General features: G+C 58.5%; 1 protein-coding gene across 1 annotated transcript in view; it reads left to right on the top strand.

The window, feature by feature from the left end:
- Window positions 1-2,635: 2,635 nt before the first annotated feature.
- The window catches only part of HDAC7 (histone deacetylase 7), a 29,609-nt gene continuing 14,495 nt past the window's right edge, over window positions 2,636-17,749 (top strand). Inside the window, exons 1-5 of the mRNA XM_081818955.1 lie at window positions 2,636-3,184; window positions 13,572-13,622; window positions 16,549-16,733; window positions 16,859-16,949; window positions 17,204-17,315. Coding sequence (XP_081675081.1) covers window positions 2,770-3,184; window positions 13,572-13,622; window positions 16,549-16,733; window positions 16,859-16,949; window positions 17,204-17,315 — 854 coding nt within the window. The 5' untranslated portion in view covers window positions 2,636-2,769. The remainder of the gene's footprint in view (window positions 3,185-13,571; window positions 13,623-16,548; window positions 16,734-16,858; window positions 16,950-17,203; window positions 17,316-17,749) is intronic.

Here is a 17,749-nt window from a genome sequence, read left to right as displayed (position 1 = left end):
GGGGCCCGAGAGAAGGTGAGCTAAGGCAAGGTTCAGGGTCACCCAGCCAGGGAATGGTAGGCTGAGTGGGGCCAGAACCAGACCCTCTAACTCTGCTGGTGCCCATTCTCCTGGGCTTCCCCTCCTCTGGCCTGGCTGAGGTCCTGCCCATGCCCACCTTTCACACGTTGGCTCTGGCCTGTCCTTAGTCAGACTTAAGACTGGCCGGGAGGTATTGCTAGAAGCAGGGGCCAGAGTAAGGCCTGGGAGCTGGGGGGAGGGCATCTGTCCAGGACTGTGCATTTGTGTGTGTTGGATTTGTTCACTAGATGGGGCACTTCCTCTGGGGCAGGAAGCTTTGATTTCCTGTGGTGGGGGCGTTGGTAGGATTAGGAGTAGGGGGCTCAGCTCCGGGCCATCCCTGATGTTGTTTAGAACCACAGAGGGGCACTTTCTGTCTAAGGCTGCTTCCCCCAAGCCAGGGGAGGCAGGAGGAAGAGCACTGGTGAGGAGGCCCAAGCTGAGGCCAGAGAAGGAGGCCATGAGGGCAACGAGATGGTGTGTGTGGGGGGGCGGGTAGTGGTGGGCAACACAGCAGGAAGCCTGGTCAGCAGGTGACCCTGCCGGCTATTGTGTTTCCCTGTGCTATTTCCCCCCCGTTTCTGTGGTAACCTTCCCCGGGGGACCCAGGCCTTCGGGCCGCAGGAAGGTGCCCCCAGACAGCCCTTTCCTTAGAAGCCTGAGTATTAGGAGGAGTCCCTAGATCGGGCCACCTCCCTAGCCCTTTTGGCTCCTGAGGACCAGGGCCTGGGAATCCAGGCGAGTGGTTTGAGCGACTACTGATGGGGGTGGTACCTGGGTGTAGGCCCTCTCGAATCTCCTGGGTGGGGAGGGGGGCGGGCAGGGGAAGAGGAGGGGCTGCTGGACTTTGGGGAGGGCTCTGTACCTCCCCTCATTCCATCTCTCCACTGTCCTCCTCCGGCAGCCCTCCCTCTACCAGGGGAAGGTGGACAGCCTGCTGCCTGGGGCACGGGGGAGGGGTGGGGGTGGTAGACGCGGGAGGGATGTTTTCATCAGCGGAGCATAGCTCCTTTGGTCCTGGACCAGTTCCCAGAGGCAAAATAAATTCAGGAGAGCGTCTGTTTAGTGTGGGTCACCATGTGATGGGTGTGTGTGCACACTGGGTTTGTGGCGGGGGGTCTGTTTGTGTGCCCCCAGGGCTCTGTATGTACATGTGGTGTTTCCGTGGCAATTTGTGACCCATGTGGTGGCTCTGTGTTGGGTGTTTGGAGAGTATGCACACGTGTACTACAGATGTACGACATCCGTATCGTTGTGTACCTTTGCAGTTTATTGCTCTGTGTGGGATATATGGGCATGTTTTGGGAGAACGTATACCTGTGTCGGAGTGGCTTTTTTTTTTTTTAATTTTTTATTTATTTGACAGAGAGAGACACGGCGAGAGAGGGAACACAAGCAGGGGGAGTGGGAGAGGGAGAAGCAGGCTTCCCGCTGAGCAGGGAGCCCCACGTGGGCTCTGGGACCATGACCCGAGCCGAAGGCAGCCACTTAACGACTGAGCCACCCAGGCGCCCCAAGAGTGGCTTTTTAATAGAAGTCCAGATGTTTGCTGAAAAGCACTGTCTTCCAATGCCAGTGCCTGCACCATTTGCTTCAGTCACCTGGGAGGGTGTTAAAAATAAAGATCCTTGGGCCCCATTCCAGACCAACTCAGAATCTGCAGGGTTGGGGCCTAGGAATCTGGATTATAACACGTGCTTCAGGTGATTCTGGTGCAAAGCCGTGTTTGAGGATCACTGATCGGGGCCAATCTTTTCGTTTTTTTCTTTTGAGAAGACAGAGACCCATAAAGGTATGTGGTTTGTCCAAGGACACAGGGCTGTGAAGAGGAAGATCTAGGAAAACTCAGCCCTTTCAAGACCAGTCCTGGACCTACCCAACCACTGTCTCTGTGTGCATGTATGCACGTGTCCACACTGGGCCAGATGGGGCTGGTGTAGACACTAACTGGGCCTTGACCTTTCCCCTGGGGTGCCAGGCTTCCTGACCTTGCTCTTCCTGTTACATCCTGCTTTCTCCTCCCTGAGGAAATCCTGGAACTGTTGAGCATCTACCGTAAAGGTGATGCTGACAGCCGGGAGGCCCCATTTACTGAGCCGGTCATTCAGCTAGTCATCCATTCATTGGAGGCTTACTGGCCCTGCCGTGTGCCAGGCACCAGGCACAGATACGCAGTGAACCCATAGGCAGAGCTTGCTTCTGACCTCAGGGAACTTCCACTTTAGTGGAGGAGACAGACAGTAACAAGTAGGCAAGTAAAGAAATGAGTGTATATATCTAGTTACACACTGTGATAAGCCCTAAGGAGGAAATGAACTGGGTGCAGCAATAGAGAATAGCAAGGTGGGACTTCCTTCAGATAGGGTGGCCAGGGGAGGCCTGCTTGAGAAGGTGACATTGTTGTCTTCTCTCACCTCCCCAGACCAGAAGTGGGCCCTCAGCGCTTCTGAGCATGCTTGGGAACTGCCTGGCTCCTGGTGGGGGCCCTGGGCTGAGCGCTGGCTGAGGACTGAAGCCTCTTTCCTGGCATGGCAGGTAGCAGGGTCTCTGCTCCCCAAGCAGCCCCCTGAGGTTGGCTGAGGGGGAGAGGAGGAAGGGGAGCTGGACAGGGCTGAAACTGAGGCTGCCCCGTTGCTCTGAGGAGCGGCAACCTTTTCCCTCTGCCAGGCTGAGTCCAGGGCCAGGCTGAGTCCGGGGCCCTACGCAGGCATGGTGTGGGGAAGGCAGCAGCCTCTCCCCAGCAGCTCTCAAGCGCCACCCCATTCCTGCCGCTCCAGCCTCACCTTCCTCCCGCCTCATCCCCTTCCTCCCCATCTCCCCACCTGGGAACTCCTGTGCCAAGTCCCTCCTCTCTGGGTCCAGCCTGGCTGCCTCGGTAGCCACTGGGATTTATCTGCCTGGCTCAGGAACCACTGTGGACAGGGTCAAGACTTAGAGAGGACCTGGCCCTGGAAGACAGGAGAGACCAGAGAGGCTCTGGGGCAGGACCCGAAGAAGACCCGGCAAAGGAGAGAGCCAAGGCCAGCCGATCCGGGGTCCCGGCAGGAGAGAAGGCGTGAAGGAGTGCTTTGGCTGGTTGCCCCAGAGCCTCTCCTGGGCCCTTGGAGTCTGCTTCCCAAATTGGGTGAGACTCTCAGCCCAGGGGGCAGACGTCAGCTAGTCCCCCTGCAGTCCTACCCCTTCTGCCTCTCAGGAGGCTAACTTTCACATCGGGCAAGGAGCCCTCAGACCCTCTCACCTCCAACCTCTTCTGCAGTGGGAGGTGGGGGGGAATGTGTTCCCTGGGGAACATAGAGCTGAGGCTGCAGGGAGCTGCAACCCTTTCCTTAGAGACCGAAGCATCAGAGGAGCCCCCCAATAGGAGAAGAGCCCTCTTCTGCCCCCTCCCCCTACTGCCTCGGCTGGCATTCTACCTGGGGTCTCCTTTTGGCTGCTCAGTGCCCAAGCCCCCTGGACTCCACTCCCAAGCTTAACCCCAGCCCCTCCATAACCCCCGCAGTAGGATGGGGAGGGGACTTTTAGTAAGGAGGGCACAGGGCTAAACTCACCATCCCCACCCCACCTCCTTCCCACTTCCTTTTTTCCCCCAAGTTGCCTGCAGGGATTGGAAACCCTGGTGGTCAGAGACCTTGGGCCTGCAGGGAGAGCCTACCCCATTCCCGCTCAGGAGTACAGCTCAGCTCCCTGCAGAGCCCGTTCCAAGGAGCCCGGCGGGGGGCTCCTGCTGTCGCTCCCAGCCCAGGAGGTCTCATTCCTGCCTCCCTCCAGCTCCCAGGAAGCCTGGGAAAGGCAGGGCCGGCTGGGAGCTGCAGGTTCGGAAAGAGTCCGGGGTGGGGGAATTCGGCAACTGGGCTGTAACCGTCCTGTTTTGCTTGCCCCACAAAGCTGCCCGGGCATCCGCTGTACCGCCGGGGCGTTCAGGTTCGAGAACTGCTCTCAGAATGACAGGCTGGTGGCACCCGGTTGGGGCAGGGGGTGGGGGTGGGGTGCAGGGGGGAGCCCCCAGCGAGGGGGAGCTGGAGGGTTAAAAATAGCAGCAGCCGGGTTTCGGTTAGCAAATGTGGAGGCGGGGAGCTGGAGGCGGGGCAGGAGGCGGGCAATGTTTGCCCGCCGCGCAGGGCTGTGTTTCCCCTGGGTCCCGGGAGTGAGTCACGGTGGAGACGCTGAGGAGGTGCTGGCACAGCACCCCCACCCCCACCGGGGCGAGGAGCTGAGCGCAGCCTCGTAGCAGTGGTTCTAGAAGGTGTGCACCCACCTTCCAGGCCTTCAGGGCCGTCGCGAGAGTTGGGCCAGCGGTACTGTAGGATCAGCGGCGGGGGGTGGTGGGGGACGACGAAATGTACCCTTCGGAGGCCAGAGATCTGGCTTGGATTCCGGGTGGCCCTGTGTGAAGCCGCGGAAGGGCCCTGAGTCTTGGTTTCCCAGTCTTTCAAGTGGGAATTTTCTCAGATGCGGAGGCAAACACGGGGTGGACTCTAAAGCCCCCTACGGATGTTAATTATCACCTTTGGACCCTCCTGTGCCCCTTGCAAAGCCTGACATCAGAGCCTTCCAGTAAGGACACAGAGGGAGGGATGGGATGGCCTTGGCAGAGTCCCTATTTCTCTTGCAGACAGCCAAGTGTAACCTCGGGCACATGGCTCTTGGTGCCTCAGTTTCTCCATGTCTGTAACACAAAGATAACAACAGTTTCAGCCCCATGGAGCTGCTATAAAGATGAAAGTAAATAATGTCAGCGTCAAGCCTGGCATGAAGCCGGTGCACACAGAATATTCATGATTATCGATGTTATTGTTCGTATTTTTGAAGGTCAGGGATAGGGACTGTTGAAGACGTGAAGAACAGAAACTGGGCCCAGCCCCAGTTCACAGACAAAACCAGGCCAAATTCACTGTTCCAGATTCCTCCACCCATGAGGGCCTGGGATAGCAGGAGTCTGCAGCCAGAAGTCACAGGGTGGACCCCTTCTTCTCTCTTGTAGTCTGCTGCCCCCCGGGCTCCCCCAGCAAGGCAGGCTGCTGGCCGACCCCGGGGCCTCGCAGCCAGCTGGCACTGGGGAAGGGTCTAGGATGGGGCCGCCCTGATGGGCCTGATGTGGGATACCTTACCAGCATCTGCTGGGGTGACCTTTATTTTAGCCCCTCCCTGGCAGCTCTTAAGAGGAGCATAAGGCAGAGGAGGGCTGGGAAGGTCAGTGATGTCAGCAGTGAGTATTCCCAGCACTGTGGCCCTGGAAGAGGCAGGACGCATTTCTTTCAGGAAATGATCATTATTCAGCCTACAGGCATTCATTAAGTCAGTCCTGACCTGGTGCCCAGCCCTGTGCTAGGCCCTCTGTGTGATTCAGGAGAGGCAGGGGATGCAAGGTTGTAAATAATGCAGAACCTCAGAGGCTGTCAGGGTCCAAGAATACGGTGCATGGAGTCCCACGAAAGCCTGCTGTCCTAGTTCTCATGGGAACCAGAAGCTGAACCTTGACTTCACGGCCCATTGTGACATCTTTATCCATGGTGTGCGTGTGTGTGTGTGTGTACATATACATATGTATTCTGTTTTATTATTACAGAGGCAGTTCTTGTGCATTGTAGATGATCAGACAACACAGACAAGCAAAAATTCAAAAACTGAGAAGCATTCCACTCCCAGCGGTCAGAGACCACTGCCACAATACCTCTTCGCATCTCCCTGTTTCCCGACATGCCTTTCTAGGTTATAGTTTTTACGAAAATGAGATTACACTGCACATGCTGGTTTTTCAGTGCTCGCCACCTTCCACAATAGTAAATTTTCATCTCATCGAATTCCCACTTGGCCAGAGATCGTCCTTCCCAGCTGGTTTGTCCAAATCAGTACCCGGGACCATGCGTCTGTTTACTGAGTTCCCTGAAGGCTGTGTGAGCACCCTGGCTGCATTTGTGGTCTGGAAAAACCCTGGCCCACCAAGTCCCAAGGGCAGCCGCAGAACCCTGGCCGCAGAAGGGAATCCTGTCACCAGGAGAATCTGCCTGGCAGGCCTCTGCCATCTTCCAAAAATAATAGGCAAAATGAGGGGGATGCCCAGGCACAACTGGGATGGGGATCTCTGGGTACTTACTGTCATTAATATTAATGTGGTGCCTGTGAGTGCCAGCATTCATAGCTTATTGCTATTCATGGCCTCCTCTATCTGTGATGCCCCCAGGCCTGGGAGCAGGCCCAGGTCTCCACAGTGGCCTCTGCCTTCCCCTGCCCCAGGTCCAAGGGCTGATGGTCTTTGGCTGTGGTCCTGGTCCCCAGGAGTCTGCCCTCAAGGAGAGTGCTCTGTTCTGCACTGGGGGGTGCCTCCGTCTCTTCCACCTGCCCAAGACCTGCCTGTGTGTCTGAGGCCTGGGCGGGGAGAGAGAGGTGGCGGGGGGGAGGGGTGAAGAGAGAGGGAGCGCGAGCTTCTCTTCCCAAGGGAACTCACTCCCAAGTAGCCGCTCCATGGGTGACTTGCTCTGGTTATGCAACCTGCATTTTCTCCAGTGCTTGACAGTTTCCAGAATGCCTGCACACAGTATCTGATCCTCCATGGCAGCCCTGGGAGGGTTGCTTGTTTGCTTATATCCTGCGGGAGGCTGCTTACAGGAAACAATGAAATAGTAACATGTATGTTTAAAAAACAGGGAAAACAGAAGATGAAAAAGGAAGTGAAGATGGGTTTGGGAGTGCCTCCTGGAGACAAAAGGCATGTGAAGGACACAGGCGGAGATGACTATCTCTGCTGTTATTTTTGTTGCCGTGGATGTTTTCTGGGTGGAATACTAGCACACTGTGGGAACACACCACCCTTGGGGGGCACGCCCAGGCCTTCAGATGCTGGGATCCACTGTGTCCTCTGGCCCCTCGGTGACCTCACCTCACCACCTGGGGAGGTGGGCGGACCTGTGTGCCAGGGTCACGATTATGAGCTTAGGTCCTGGGGCCCCAGGAGCCCACTTATGAGCTCTGAGGCCTCCGCAAGCTTCTTAAAAACTCCACACCTCAGTTTCTCCCTTTGTATAAGAAGGATGCTTGGAGCATCTACCAGACAGGGTTTTTGTGAGGACCAAGTGAGATAGTACGAGTAAGATGCTTAGCACGGTAACACGCACACAGTGGGCATTTGGTACAGAGTTGTGGATCGTCACTAATCTTATTCATTAATAATTATAAATACTAATTATTAATAGTACTAATCTGATGACTTGAACTTCTCCCTGGCAAGTCTCTGGAGTGGGCTGAGTGGCCTCCCGGTGGCACAGGTGGGAGGAGCCAGGGAAGGCACATCTCGTGGCTCATGCGGTTGGCAGAGGGTGGGGGGCCAGCGGGAGTGGGGGATGTGGGAGGCAGGACCTGGCCGAGGGGGGCCCAGAAGCCGAGGGAACAAGGAGGAGTGCGAGGGAAGGGATATGAGACCTTGGAGGGGAGAAGGAGCGGCTCTGAGAGGCAGCCCCGGGGCGGGGACTGTGCTTCCTGTTGGGGCAAGCGCTGGCCCTTGAGAAAGACTGTCTGGGGCTGGCTGCTAAGAGGGAGCAGCTGGTCTAAGTGGGGCAGCAGGGGCTGGGGGAGGGGAGAGACAAAGGCAGAAGCTGACGGAATCTCCCCTCCTCTCCCCACATTACAGATGGGGCCCCCATCTTGACGGCTCAGGATGTTTTGCTTATGATAGGAAAGATGGTGGTTAGATACCATGGTGAACTTCCTATCTCAGGGATTGGAGCTCCTGGAGCAGGGGAGTGAGGGTAAGTGGGCTCTTAGCCTTTGAGGGCTTTCAGGACCTGAGAAATCCTAGGGCAGCCTGACCAGGGGGCTGGGAGTGGGGGGGAAATGTGCCGGCTCAGGAATTCCCTAGGTGCTCGGGCTGACCTGGCTGTCCGGAGAAGCCGGTGGGTGACAGGAAGTGGATGCAGGCTCTCTGAGGCCAGCCACCCTGAGCAAGAGGCTCTGCCTGCCCCTTTGCACCTCTACCGAGGACAGGCAGGGAAGACGGAGTGGTGGTCTGGGAGGCCCCCGGAGGTGGGCAGGGCTTGGAGGAGCCCCTGTTTCTCTTTGCCAGAGGACGGCGAGGCTCCGCTGAGAGTGCCAGTCCCAGGCACCGACAGCTGCACACGACTCGGGATGGCTCGGCTCCCCGGGCCTCAGCGTCCAGCGGGTCCCCGGCTAGGAGGAGAGGCCACGGTGGGCGGGGGCAGAGGACCTGGGCGGGGGAGGGGGGGCAAGGAGCCAGGAAGGACGCTTTCCCACCCCCAGGGAGCGCGAGCTGCCGCTGCCATGGTTACGTCTGCTTCCTGTTTGATTCATCTCAAACAGCAGAGGGGGGGTGCAGGCCCCCAGCTCGGGCCACTGCTGCGTGGGGCTGTTTACAACAGCCGCATGTGGGATTCCCAGAAAGAGACTCCAAACCGGACATCCTGCGGCTGCAAAATACCCAGGTGTCAAGAGCTAAAAATAGCTGCTCTAGGGCCCCAGGCAAGGGGCAAGGGGCATGCTCACCGTGCGGGGGCGGAGGGCTGGCCTGTGGCCTCCCATCCAGGCTGTGGGAGTTGCAGGGCTTCAGTCCCCTTGCCGCTCCCCCCGGTGCCCCCCCCCCCGAACTTGGGCTGACAGGGGGCCTTTGTCTGGGTGGCCGTAGCCCAGGCCACTCACCTGTGAGGCAAGCCTCTGCCCCAAGGGCAGCTGGCCTCTCTGCCTGCGAGCAGCCCAGCTTGCTTTGGGACTCTAATGAGAGTCTCAGAGGGACTTGGGAGCTTCTAGAGAGGGGACGTAGCAGGCAGTGGAGAGCAGGGAGAATAAAGCCGGTGCTCTTCCAAGACCGCAACCTGTCACCAGCCCCTTGCTCCCACATGCAGTCCGAAATCATTGCTTGGAATCTTCGAAGTCAGCAGTTGCTGTCCATAAGTGATTCTTCAGGACAGTCTTCACGGGAACCGGGAGATGAAATAAGCAGCTTTTGCTCTCTAACCTCCAGCAGGCCTGGCGTCTGCCGCTGGGACTGGTCTCTGCGGGGCTGTGTGCTCTTTCCATCTTTCCCTGTGCTGAGCCACGTCCTGCATTTGCTCCCTACCTGCCGGCCTATGGGAGCAGATGCGCCAGGGAGGAGCAGGGGAGGGTATTAGTTGAGAACATGGATTCTGGAGCCCGGGTGCCTGGCGCAAGTCCCAGCCGAGCCACTCCCATGTTATGGGACTTCAGACAAGTTATTTAATCCTGCTGGGCCTCAGTCTACAGATCTGTGTAATGGGGATAGAAACAGGAACTGCCTCCTCTGGTGAGGGTTAGATGACTTAGCACATGTAAGGCCCGCAGAACAACTGGCCCATAGTGAAGTGTTCGTTTACCAAAGTTCGGATGGAAGAGAAAGGGAGGGGAGTGCAGTCGGAAGAGGTGGGGCAGGGAATGCATCGGGGAGAAAATGCACTGGGGCAGAAGAGGAGAGGGCGCAGCTGGGACCAGACACTGAAATGCGTATGCCAGAAGGGAAGCCGCAGCCCAGTTCAGGGACAAATGGTAGTAATGGAGACTATTGAGGGAGCACCTACCATGTGCCAGGAGCTTCACTCACAGTGTTGCTAATCTCAGATGACCTCTTCCAAGTGCATGTTATTCTTGTCCCTTGGGGCAGCCAAGGCTTGACCAGGTTACGCTGTGTCCCTGGCTCTCCCTGTGGGTCACCAGAGGAGCCAGAGTTTGAACCCACGTCCATCTGACCTCAAAGCCAACGTCCTCTGCTGTGGACCCTCGCTTCCATTACTCTGGGTGGCAGGAGTTTCTAGCCAGCTTGCAGCCCCCTGGGTTCTGGAGAAATCTGGAGAAGCAATAAGCAGCTTCGTGCCAAGATAATGAGCAATAGAATTAATAATGAGCAAGAGAATTTCTGGAAGGTGGGGGAGAGATAAGAAACCATTAGAAAAAGGGTTGATTCTAGGGAAGTTCTTGGGAGTTGGATGACTGAGAAAGTTTTTGTCTTACACTTTTTGAGACCCTGAACTTTTTAGTATCTGCAAGTCGTCTACTTTTTAATTTTTTTAAAAAAATTGTGGGCTGTATGTGAAGCTTGTTGAAAGTGAGAAGCGATTTCATTCATACATCCATGTCTTCAAGGCCTGGAGCAGTGACCTCACGTGGGAGTACTGGGTGTCTGCATTTGGGATTGCTTTCTTGGCTTTCCCCTGCCCTGGCCTGGCCGGGCGGCTCCCCTGCTGGGGGACCATGACCTAGCCCCTTCCCCTCGCTCTTGCCTCCTCTTGAAGTGAGAGGGTTGCCCGGAATAGGCTCTCGAGCCCCATCAGCTCCTAAGGTTCTCAGATTCTGTGACCGGAATGCCTTCGAGAAGAGCCTCTCCTTGGTGCTCAGTGCTCAGTCTGTGTCAGGAGGGCCTGGCAACCGTGATGTTCTTTCTTTCTCGTGTTTATTTATTCTTGGATCTTCCTGAAGCCGTTTCAGCCCCAGCTTTCATCTTCTCTGCCAGCCCCCATGCAGAGTCAAGCTTTGTCCTGCTTGTGTCAGGGAAACAGAACTAGAGCCGCAATGTGGGGTGTGGAGGGAGCCAACTCTGAACCTGGGACCTGGCCTCCTGCCGTCGCCTTCTTTCCTCTTGCCCGCTGGGGCCCAGGCCTTCCTGCTACTCCTCTTCAGCTGGTTGGGAGATCAGGGAGGTGGGGACAGCCTCAGAAAAGACATCAGAGGTGTGGGCAGGGGGCTTCTGCTCCTAGGGAAGCCCTCTTCCTGACAAAGGGCCTGAAACACCTGGGAGAGCAGGTGAGCAGTCTGGGCTCAGGTTTCCCGCCGCCTTGCGCCTGCCTAGGGGCAAAGTCCCATCTGTGGGGGAGGTGAGGCCCAGGCCCACCAAGTAGGAGTGGGAGACCAGCTTGCACAGGGGCTCGCGGGGCCTTTGTGTCTGCTCTGGGGGCTTCTGAGGGCTGCGGTAGACCCACTGGGGCAGTATTTCTGGGGCTCTTTGGTGCTGTGTGAGGTCAGGTGCGCTGGCTTGGGAAGTTAACTTGGTAGGCCCAGGTGCCTCGGTGCCAAGTAAACCACCTCTTCAGTCTGACTGTGGCAGTTTCTGAAGGTAGAGATCAGGGAGGCAGCCAGGATTCCAAAACGGAGAGCTCTCCACCCTGGCGGGGAGCTGTGTGGAGAAGGGTCCAGGCCTAGGCACGGTTCAGGCCCTCAGGTCCATTCACTCCTGGTTTTATTGGTCTGGTCCCAGGGTAGTGGTAACAGCACCCCAAGAGGGGCCAATGAGAAGAAGTGTCCCCCAGATCATGGCCAAGCCTGGCTTGCAGAATGATCGCTTTCTGGTTTTAGTTGAGCCAGCAGCTGGGTCCCCTTAGACACCTCCCTTCTCTCTGGGACATGGGAGAGCTGTTGCACAGGTCTTACCTTCATTGCTTTGGGCTCTTCTGAGCTCAAAGGCCGTCAGAACAGAGCCAGGGCACTGGGGGAGAAGCAGAACTTTTTCCAGGAATTGCTTCTGGAAGCAGCCCCTGTTGGCAACCCGCGCACACACAGGCGTGCCTGCTCCCAGCTTTTCCGAACAGAGTTTCTATCATAGATCATCATCACAAAACATCCCTTTGGGCTCAGTAACAAACACTACAGAGTTCAGGGCCATTTGCTTGTCTCCTATCCAGAGAGTGCATGGTGTCCTGACTCCATGGTTACCAGGGGAGCAAGGCTTGGCCCTGCTCCCAAGCATGATTGCTGCTGACCAGCCCGCGGGCAGGGGCTGAGGGGAGGTAGGGGAGAATTCCCACTACACAGGGGCTGGAGGCCCCGGACTGACACAGAGGCCTGACTCAGCCTCTGCGAGTATATCCGGGAGCCCAGTTCAGAAACCTCTCTTGGGAGACGAGCAGAAGAAATAGGAGGTCCTAAGAGAGCCTAGAGAGGGGGTTACTGCATCCTGGGGAGGGGATGCTGCCGGCCACACCAGTGTTCCTTGGGGCTCACAAAGCTTGAGAAATCTTCATGCCACGTCCTAGGCGGGGGTCGGGGGGGGTGTGGGGAGCACCATGGCTTTTGAGTCGCTCCTTCCTGATGGGCCTGGCATGCATGCAGCAAGGTGGTAGGTGCAGACGGGCGCGGCTTCCGAATGACACCATGGAGACCACGATTAGTGGAGTGTTGAGGGGGCAGACGCAGAGTGGGTGCTCTGGGCAGGGAGCGGGAGGGAGGTCGGGGTGAGCTTCATGAGGAAGCCCGTGGGCCTGGGCTGCGCCGACTTTGGGGAGGTAGGGCCGCCCTTCCCTACCCGTCGTCAGCAGCTGGAGCATGGGGCACTGGTGTGTGAGGGCAGCTGGCCCGAGGCTCTCTGGGCCTAGAGCTGCCCCCTCCCGCGGTGCCTGCCTGCAGGGAGTTCGCCTTTCTTCAGCTTCTGCCCCTTCAACCCAGACCCAAAAGAGCAGCGCCCACCAGTTGCTCTTCAGAAAATATCCCTTCTGCCCCAAGGTTGGCCTGGGGACATCTTTGTGTGTCCCTCAAGGGCCTCTTCCACGTGGCCTTCCAGTCTCCTGGACTCCTGTCCCCTGGGCCCTGAGCTGGGACAGCAGAAGGGAAAGGGGTCCATCTGGGACAGGTGACCTCAGATTCATCTCTGTCTTTCCTTACCCCAGTGGGCCTCTGGGCAACTTCGTGCCTCTGTTGCTGCCCAGCTCTGGCCCTACCATGGGGTTTCATGGGTTCTGAACGGGATGGGGGTGCTCTGGGCTCGGCTTATGAGCCCTGAGAAAAGCGACCCTTTCCAAAAGCAAAGACTTTTATTTCAGGTTGTTAAAAAAACAAAACAAAACAAAACAAAAAAACAACGCTGCGAGGTTCTTGTGTGTGGGGGCGCAGAGGTTGCAGGACCTGGGCTGGGGCGGCAGGAGGAAAGGGATTCCTACTGTGGGGGCCTTGGCTGTGTGCTCCAGACCTGCTACTTCACAGCTCCCACCATTTCTGACTTGGCCTTCAGGCCATGACCCAGTCCCTCCCCAACTGTGGAAGCTTTCCCATTGCCACCTGCTCCTATCTGCTCCCACCCAGGAAGCCTCTGAGCAGCCCCCAGCTACCCTTCTCTGGGTCCGCTTCTCCCCATCTCCCTCCTGGCAGCCTCACCGGCCATGCTATCCCACCTCTGGCGCCTCCCCTCCAGTTCTCTTTCCCTTTGGGTTATGGGAGCCTGGGCTCTAGGAGGATGGTGTTGGAGCACATCCAGGAGGGATGAAGGCACCGTTGGGTGAACTGGGGCCTCCTTGGGCCTGCTGTGGACTGGGCTCTAGCAGGGCGGGATGTCTGAGTCACTGGCCGAGTTGGATGAGGAAGAGAGGGCTGGCGAGCGCTCACATTCAGCATGGGAATTTGAGAGAAGGAATGGGGCGGAATCCTTGCTTTTTGGTTAGCTTCTGATGGAGGTGCCGGGTTTAGGGGTGCTCAAGCTAGAGTGGGGCCTCCCCACCTGGCCTAGCCCTCTCACCCTTTCCCCACCCCTTCCCTGCAGCCCCTTCATGCCCTCTCTCTTCTCTCTACAGATGGGACCCAGGTGAGCCCGGGTGCCCGCTGCCCCAGTCCCCCTGGCACAGGTAAGAGTCAGGCCCGAGGGAGCCCGAGGTGGGGAGTGCAAGATGAGGGTGGAGAGGACATCAGAGGGGCGAGAGAAGCAGGGGAGCTGGCTGATGGACCGGAGGGTTGGGAGGTTGGGGTTCTGGGGGTGGGGGCGAAGTTGAGGTGAGGGTGGGGTGAGGAGGGGGGTGGGAGAGGCAACTCTGGATCTAGGCTGGTCCCACTGCTGCGAAGCACAACAGGAAAAGAAAAGGCAGGATGCTCTTCTTGTCGTTGTTGGCTGCAGTGAAGCAGGAAGGCAAGTAGGACGCTAACGTCTATCCTCAGCCCCCTGTCTCACATCAGGCTCTGGGCAGGGCGCCTGCTTCTTGTTCGTTGGCTTCAGTCCTCACACTGGCCCCGCAAAGTGGGCACAGCACCCCTTGCAGGTGGAGAGATGCCTCTTGCCACTCGGGTGGGAGGGGAGGGACCCCTCTCCTGGGTCCTCTCACTGCCCCTTGCCTCCTCTGCCGTTCGGCTGTGCTCTGGTTTAGGATGTGCCCACGGGGCGGGGGCTGGAGTGGCTGAGGGCCGCCCCTCCTCAGCCTTAGCCCGCGTCCACGGAGGGCCTACTGGTGTCTGATGCTTACAAGTTACGCAGGGCGGCGGGGAGTGAAGTCCGGGTGTCCTCTCGCCTCCCTCCTGGTTGTCCAAAAGTTTACAGGCAGGTTGGGGAGACAGGACTCACCAAGAGTAGAATGCAGTAGATGACCAGTGCCAAAGGAGGGCGCAGCGGACAGAGTTCATCCCTTCATTCAAGAAACACTAAATTCACACCTGTTGTCATGTAGTCCTAGACATGTAATTTCCAAAAAAAAAAAAAAAAATACAGAAATTGGAAAAAGAAATATTGATGAACCTCATCTCTGGGCCAGGGCACCTTCCTAGGCATTTTAGGGGGGCAGATACAGAGGTGTATTCATTGATTCAACCAGTATTTATTGGGTTCTTGTCATGTGCTAGGTACTATTCTAGGTGCTGGGATAGTAAGAAGTAAAAAAAAAAAAACACAACCAAATTCCTGCCCTTGGAGCTGGACTCCGATTGTCCCTGCCCACACTGGGCTTGGGGGGCACAGAACCACCAACGTGACTGGAATCCAGAGGAGGGAGGAACATGGGGCGGTGGGCTGAGTGCAGGGAAGAAGGAAGATTCCAGCTGGACTTGGAAGAAGGGGCAGGATCTGGAAAAGTAGAATCTGAGGGGTGAGGACGGTACCACCAGGGGGCAGCCCTGTGCTCAGAGGGGGTGGATGGGGCCTCTTGTCCCTGTGAGGCTGAGGCAGCTAGCCCTTTGCCCTGTGGCCTGTCTGGGGTTCTCTGAGGTCCCTCTTACCTCATCAGGGGAGTCACCCCAGGAAGCCAGGACACCAGATGTGGAGGACTGAGACCCTTCCTGGCAGGAGACTCAAGCTGAATGAGAATCTGGGTTCCCTGAGTGGATGCTTGAAGACGGGTGGGGGCATGGAGGCTGTGCTTGCGTGCTGCAGGGCACATCTGGATGCACAGCTGTTCCCTCTGGTCTCTTAGTATCTGGACAGTCGTGGTGGGCACCTCCCTGCTGGGCTCCTCTTGTCTCTCATGGGCAGAGAACGTTAGAGCGGACGCCCCTTAGCAGTAACCTACTGCAAGCCTGTCTTCCTCTGTCCAGTGAGAAACCCCCACGAGGGGTGCTGACTTCCTGAAAGTCCAGGGGAAAATGGAGCCAGAGCACTGGCCTCGGCAGGACCAGAACCCGTGTTCACCATGCCTCTCGCTGGGTGGCTTTGGAGAGGTCCTTTCCCCTGAGCCTAAGTTTCCGCATTTGGGATAATGGAATAGCAATAACCACCTCCTAGGGCCTATGGGGGCTTCAGGGTGAAAGGGTTTTGCAGGCATGCCCACAAGTGTGCTGTAGATCGAAGGTAATGGTTGGTGATGGTTGAGTCGGGCCTGGAGACTGCGTGCCCTGACTCCCTGGCTGCTGCTGTCACAGTGCCTTCCAGCGCCCCTCAGCCTCTGGCTGCCCTGATGGCGGATGCCGAGCCTTGTTGGCTGAGCCGAAGGAGGCCTCTCCAGAAAGCTTTCCCCAATTGTGTGCTCTGTCCTAGGCACACCCCCACCCCCCCGCCCGCCAACCGGCTTCCCCTTCTCCAGGATGACGGCCCTGCAGACACCCCGCCCCTGAGCATCTCCAGCTGCTCAGTCCAGCCTGGCCCAGCTGGCTGTGTGGGCCTAGGACCTGGTCTGGTGGCCGGTTATAAATAGCTCCTGCCCCCACAGCCCTGGGCAGGTACTCCCGGTGTGGGTGCAGAGGACACTTGAGAAGAGGCGGCTGAGCCTGCCGTCCTCACAGTGCCAGGCCCAGAGCTGGCCTGAGGGCGCCGGGAGCAGACCCTACGGGCATAGGGGCCAGTGAGCTGAGGAAGGTGCCCTGCGGATAGGGCTGTGCAGGCTCAGGGTGGTGGGCCAGGGCTGGCTGTGGGCTCAAGGCGCTGCTTCTTTATCCTCTGGCCTAGGAGAGAGCATGGGAGGGGGGCAACTGGGAGAGCCCCTCCGGGGCTGGAGGCTGAACAAAGGGGACTGCCGGATAGCTGTCTTTGAGTGCATTAGGGGGCATCCTGGCCAAATCTTCTCATCACTAAATCCTCCCAGCTCCCAGCCCCTGCCCTGGAGGGGCAACACCGTTTAGTGGGAAAGCACAGTGCTCGAGTCAGGAGGCTCCGTTCCGGCACTGCCTCTGTAGACTAACCCTGCAAGGTTCCATGACCCGCCCCCGCCCGGGTGAAATGGAGCTGGAAAGACCTACCTTGTGGGACCACGGTGACAGAAGTGAGGAAAGGCCCCTGCAGAGTGTTTCGCCGTGGTCAAGGGAGCCTGCAGCAGGCCAGGGGGGCCCTGACCGCGCCCCCTCTCTGTGCGCCCCCAGGCCACCCCAGGCCCCGTGCAGACACGCCAGGCCCTCAGCCCCAGCCCATGGACCTGCGGGTGGGCCAGCGGCCCCCGGTGGAGCCCCCGCCAGAGCCCGCGCTGTTGGCCCTGCAGCACCCGCAGCGCCTGCACCATCACCTGTTCTTCGCGGGCCTGCCGCAGCGCTCAGCAGAGTCCATGAGGGTAAAGCCCTAGCTCCCCCCACCCGCGGCGGCCTCGAGCTCAGCCCCCCCGCCTTCAGCCTCCCCAGAGCCTCGGCTCCTTCTTCAACTCCTTGCCCCTTCCTGGGCGGCCGGCCCTGCCCACAGCTCCCGATGGACGCGCCGGTGCCCCAGTCGCAGGCGGGCCCCCAGGAGCAGGAGCTGCGGCAGCTTCTCCATAAGGACAAGAGCAAGCGGAGTAAGGATGGAGCCTCCCGCCCGGGGCCCGTGGCCCGCCCGCAGGGGCGCATCGGGCTGGGGCGGGAGCCACGCCTCCCTCTGCTTGCCGGATGGGCGCTGCCTGTGAATGTGGGTGGGGGTCTGGAGGCTTCACGGGAGGGGCAGGGCCCCAGGCTTGGCTCTTGCCTCCAGCTGTGGGTATGGACAGGGCGGTGGGCAGGCCGCCGCCCACCCACCCCCGACCCACTCCTGCTCCCCCCCCCCACCCGCCAGGTGCCGTAGCCAGCAGCGCGGTCAAGCAGAAACTGGCGGAGGTGATCCTAAAGAAACAGCAGGCTGCCCTAGAGAGAACAGTCCATCCCGGTAGCCCCAGCATTCCCTACAGGTAACGGTCCCTTGTGTCCTTGTCATGCCCAGCCTCCCGAAGGGTCAACCCACGAGCCCTTGTCCTCGCTCCGCCTGCCTCCTGGGTGCTCATCAGCAGACCTGTACCCCCACCTCTAATCATAATGCTGCCCCAACCTCTCTCCTCCCGCCACACACCTGCCCCCTTTTCTCCTTTAATTATCACTCCCTACCCCACCTGAAGCCCTTCCTCGCTGCACCCCTCCCCCACCCCAGCGCAGACATACCACACTGGCTTGCTTCTTCCTACAAGAGTCCCTCTTCTCTTTAGGACTTCCCCTAAGCACAAAAATATCCTGCTTCCTAGAGGAGTTTCCTCCCACAGGGGACAGGGTCCCCAGTGTGACTGGCCCTCACCCAAGTCCTGGGACCCTGGCTCCTATGCCGAGATCCCGGCCTGCCTTGCAGGCTGCC

This window comes from Leptonychotes weddellii, chromosome 5 (assembly GCF_054177405.1).
Source record: "Leptonychotes weddellii isolate Sample4059 chromosome 5, ASM5417740v2, whole genome shotgun sequence".
Classification (NCBI taxonomy): domain Eukaryota; kingdom Metazoa; phylum Chordata; class Mammalia; order Carnivora; family Phocidae; genus Leptonychotes; species Leptonychotes weddellii.
Note: the sequence above shows the minus strand (reverse complement) of the source record. Positions and strands in the feature narration are given on the sequence as shown.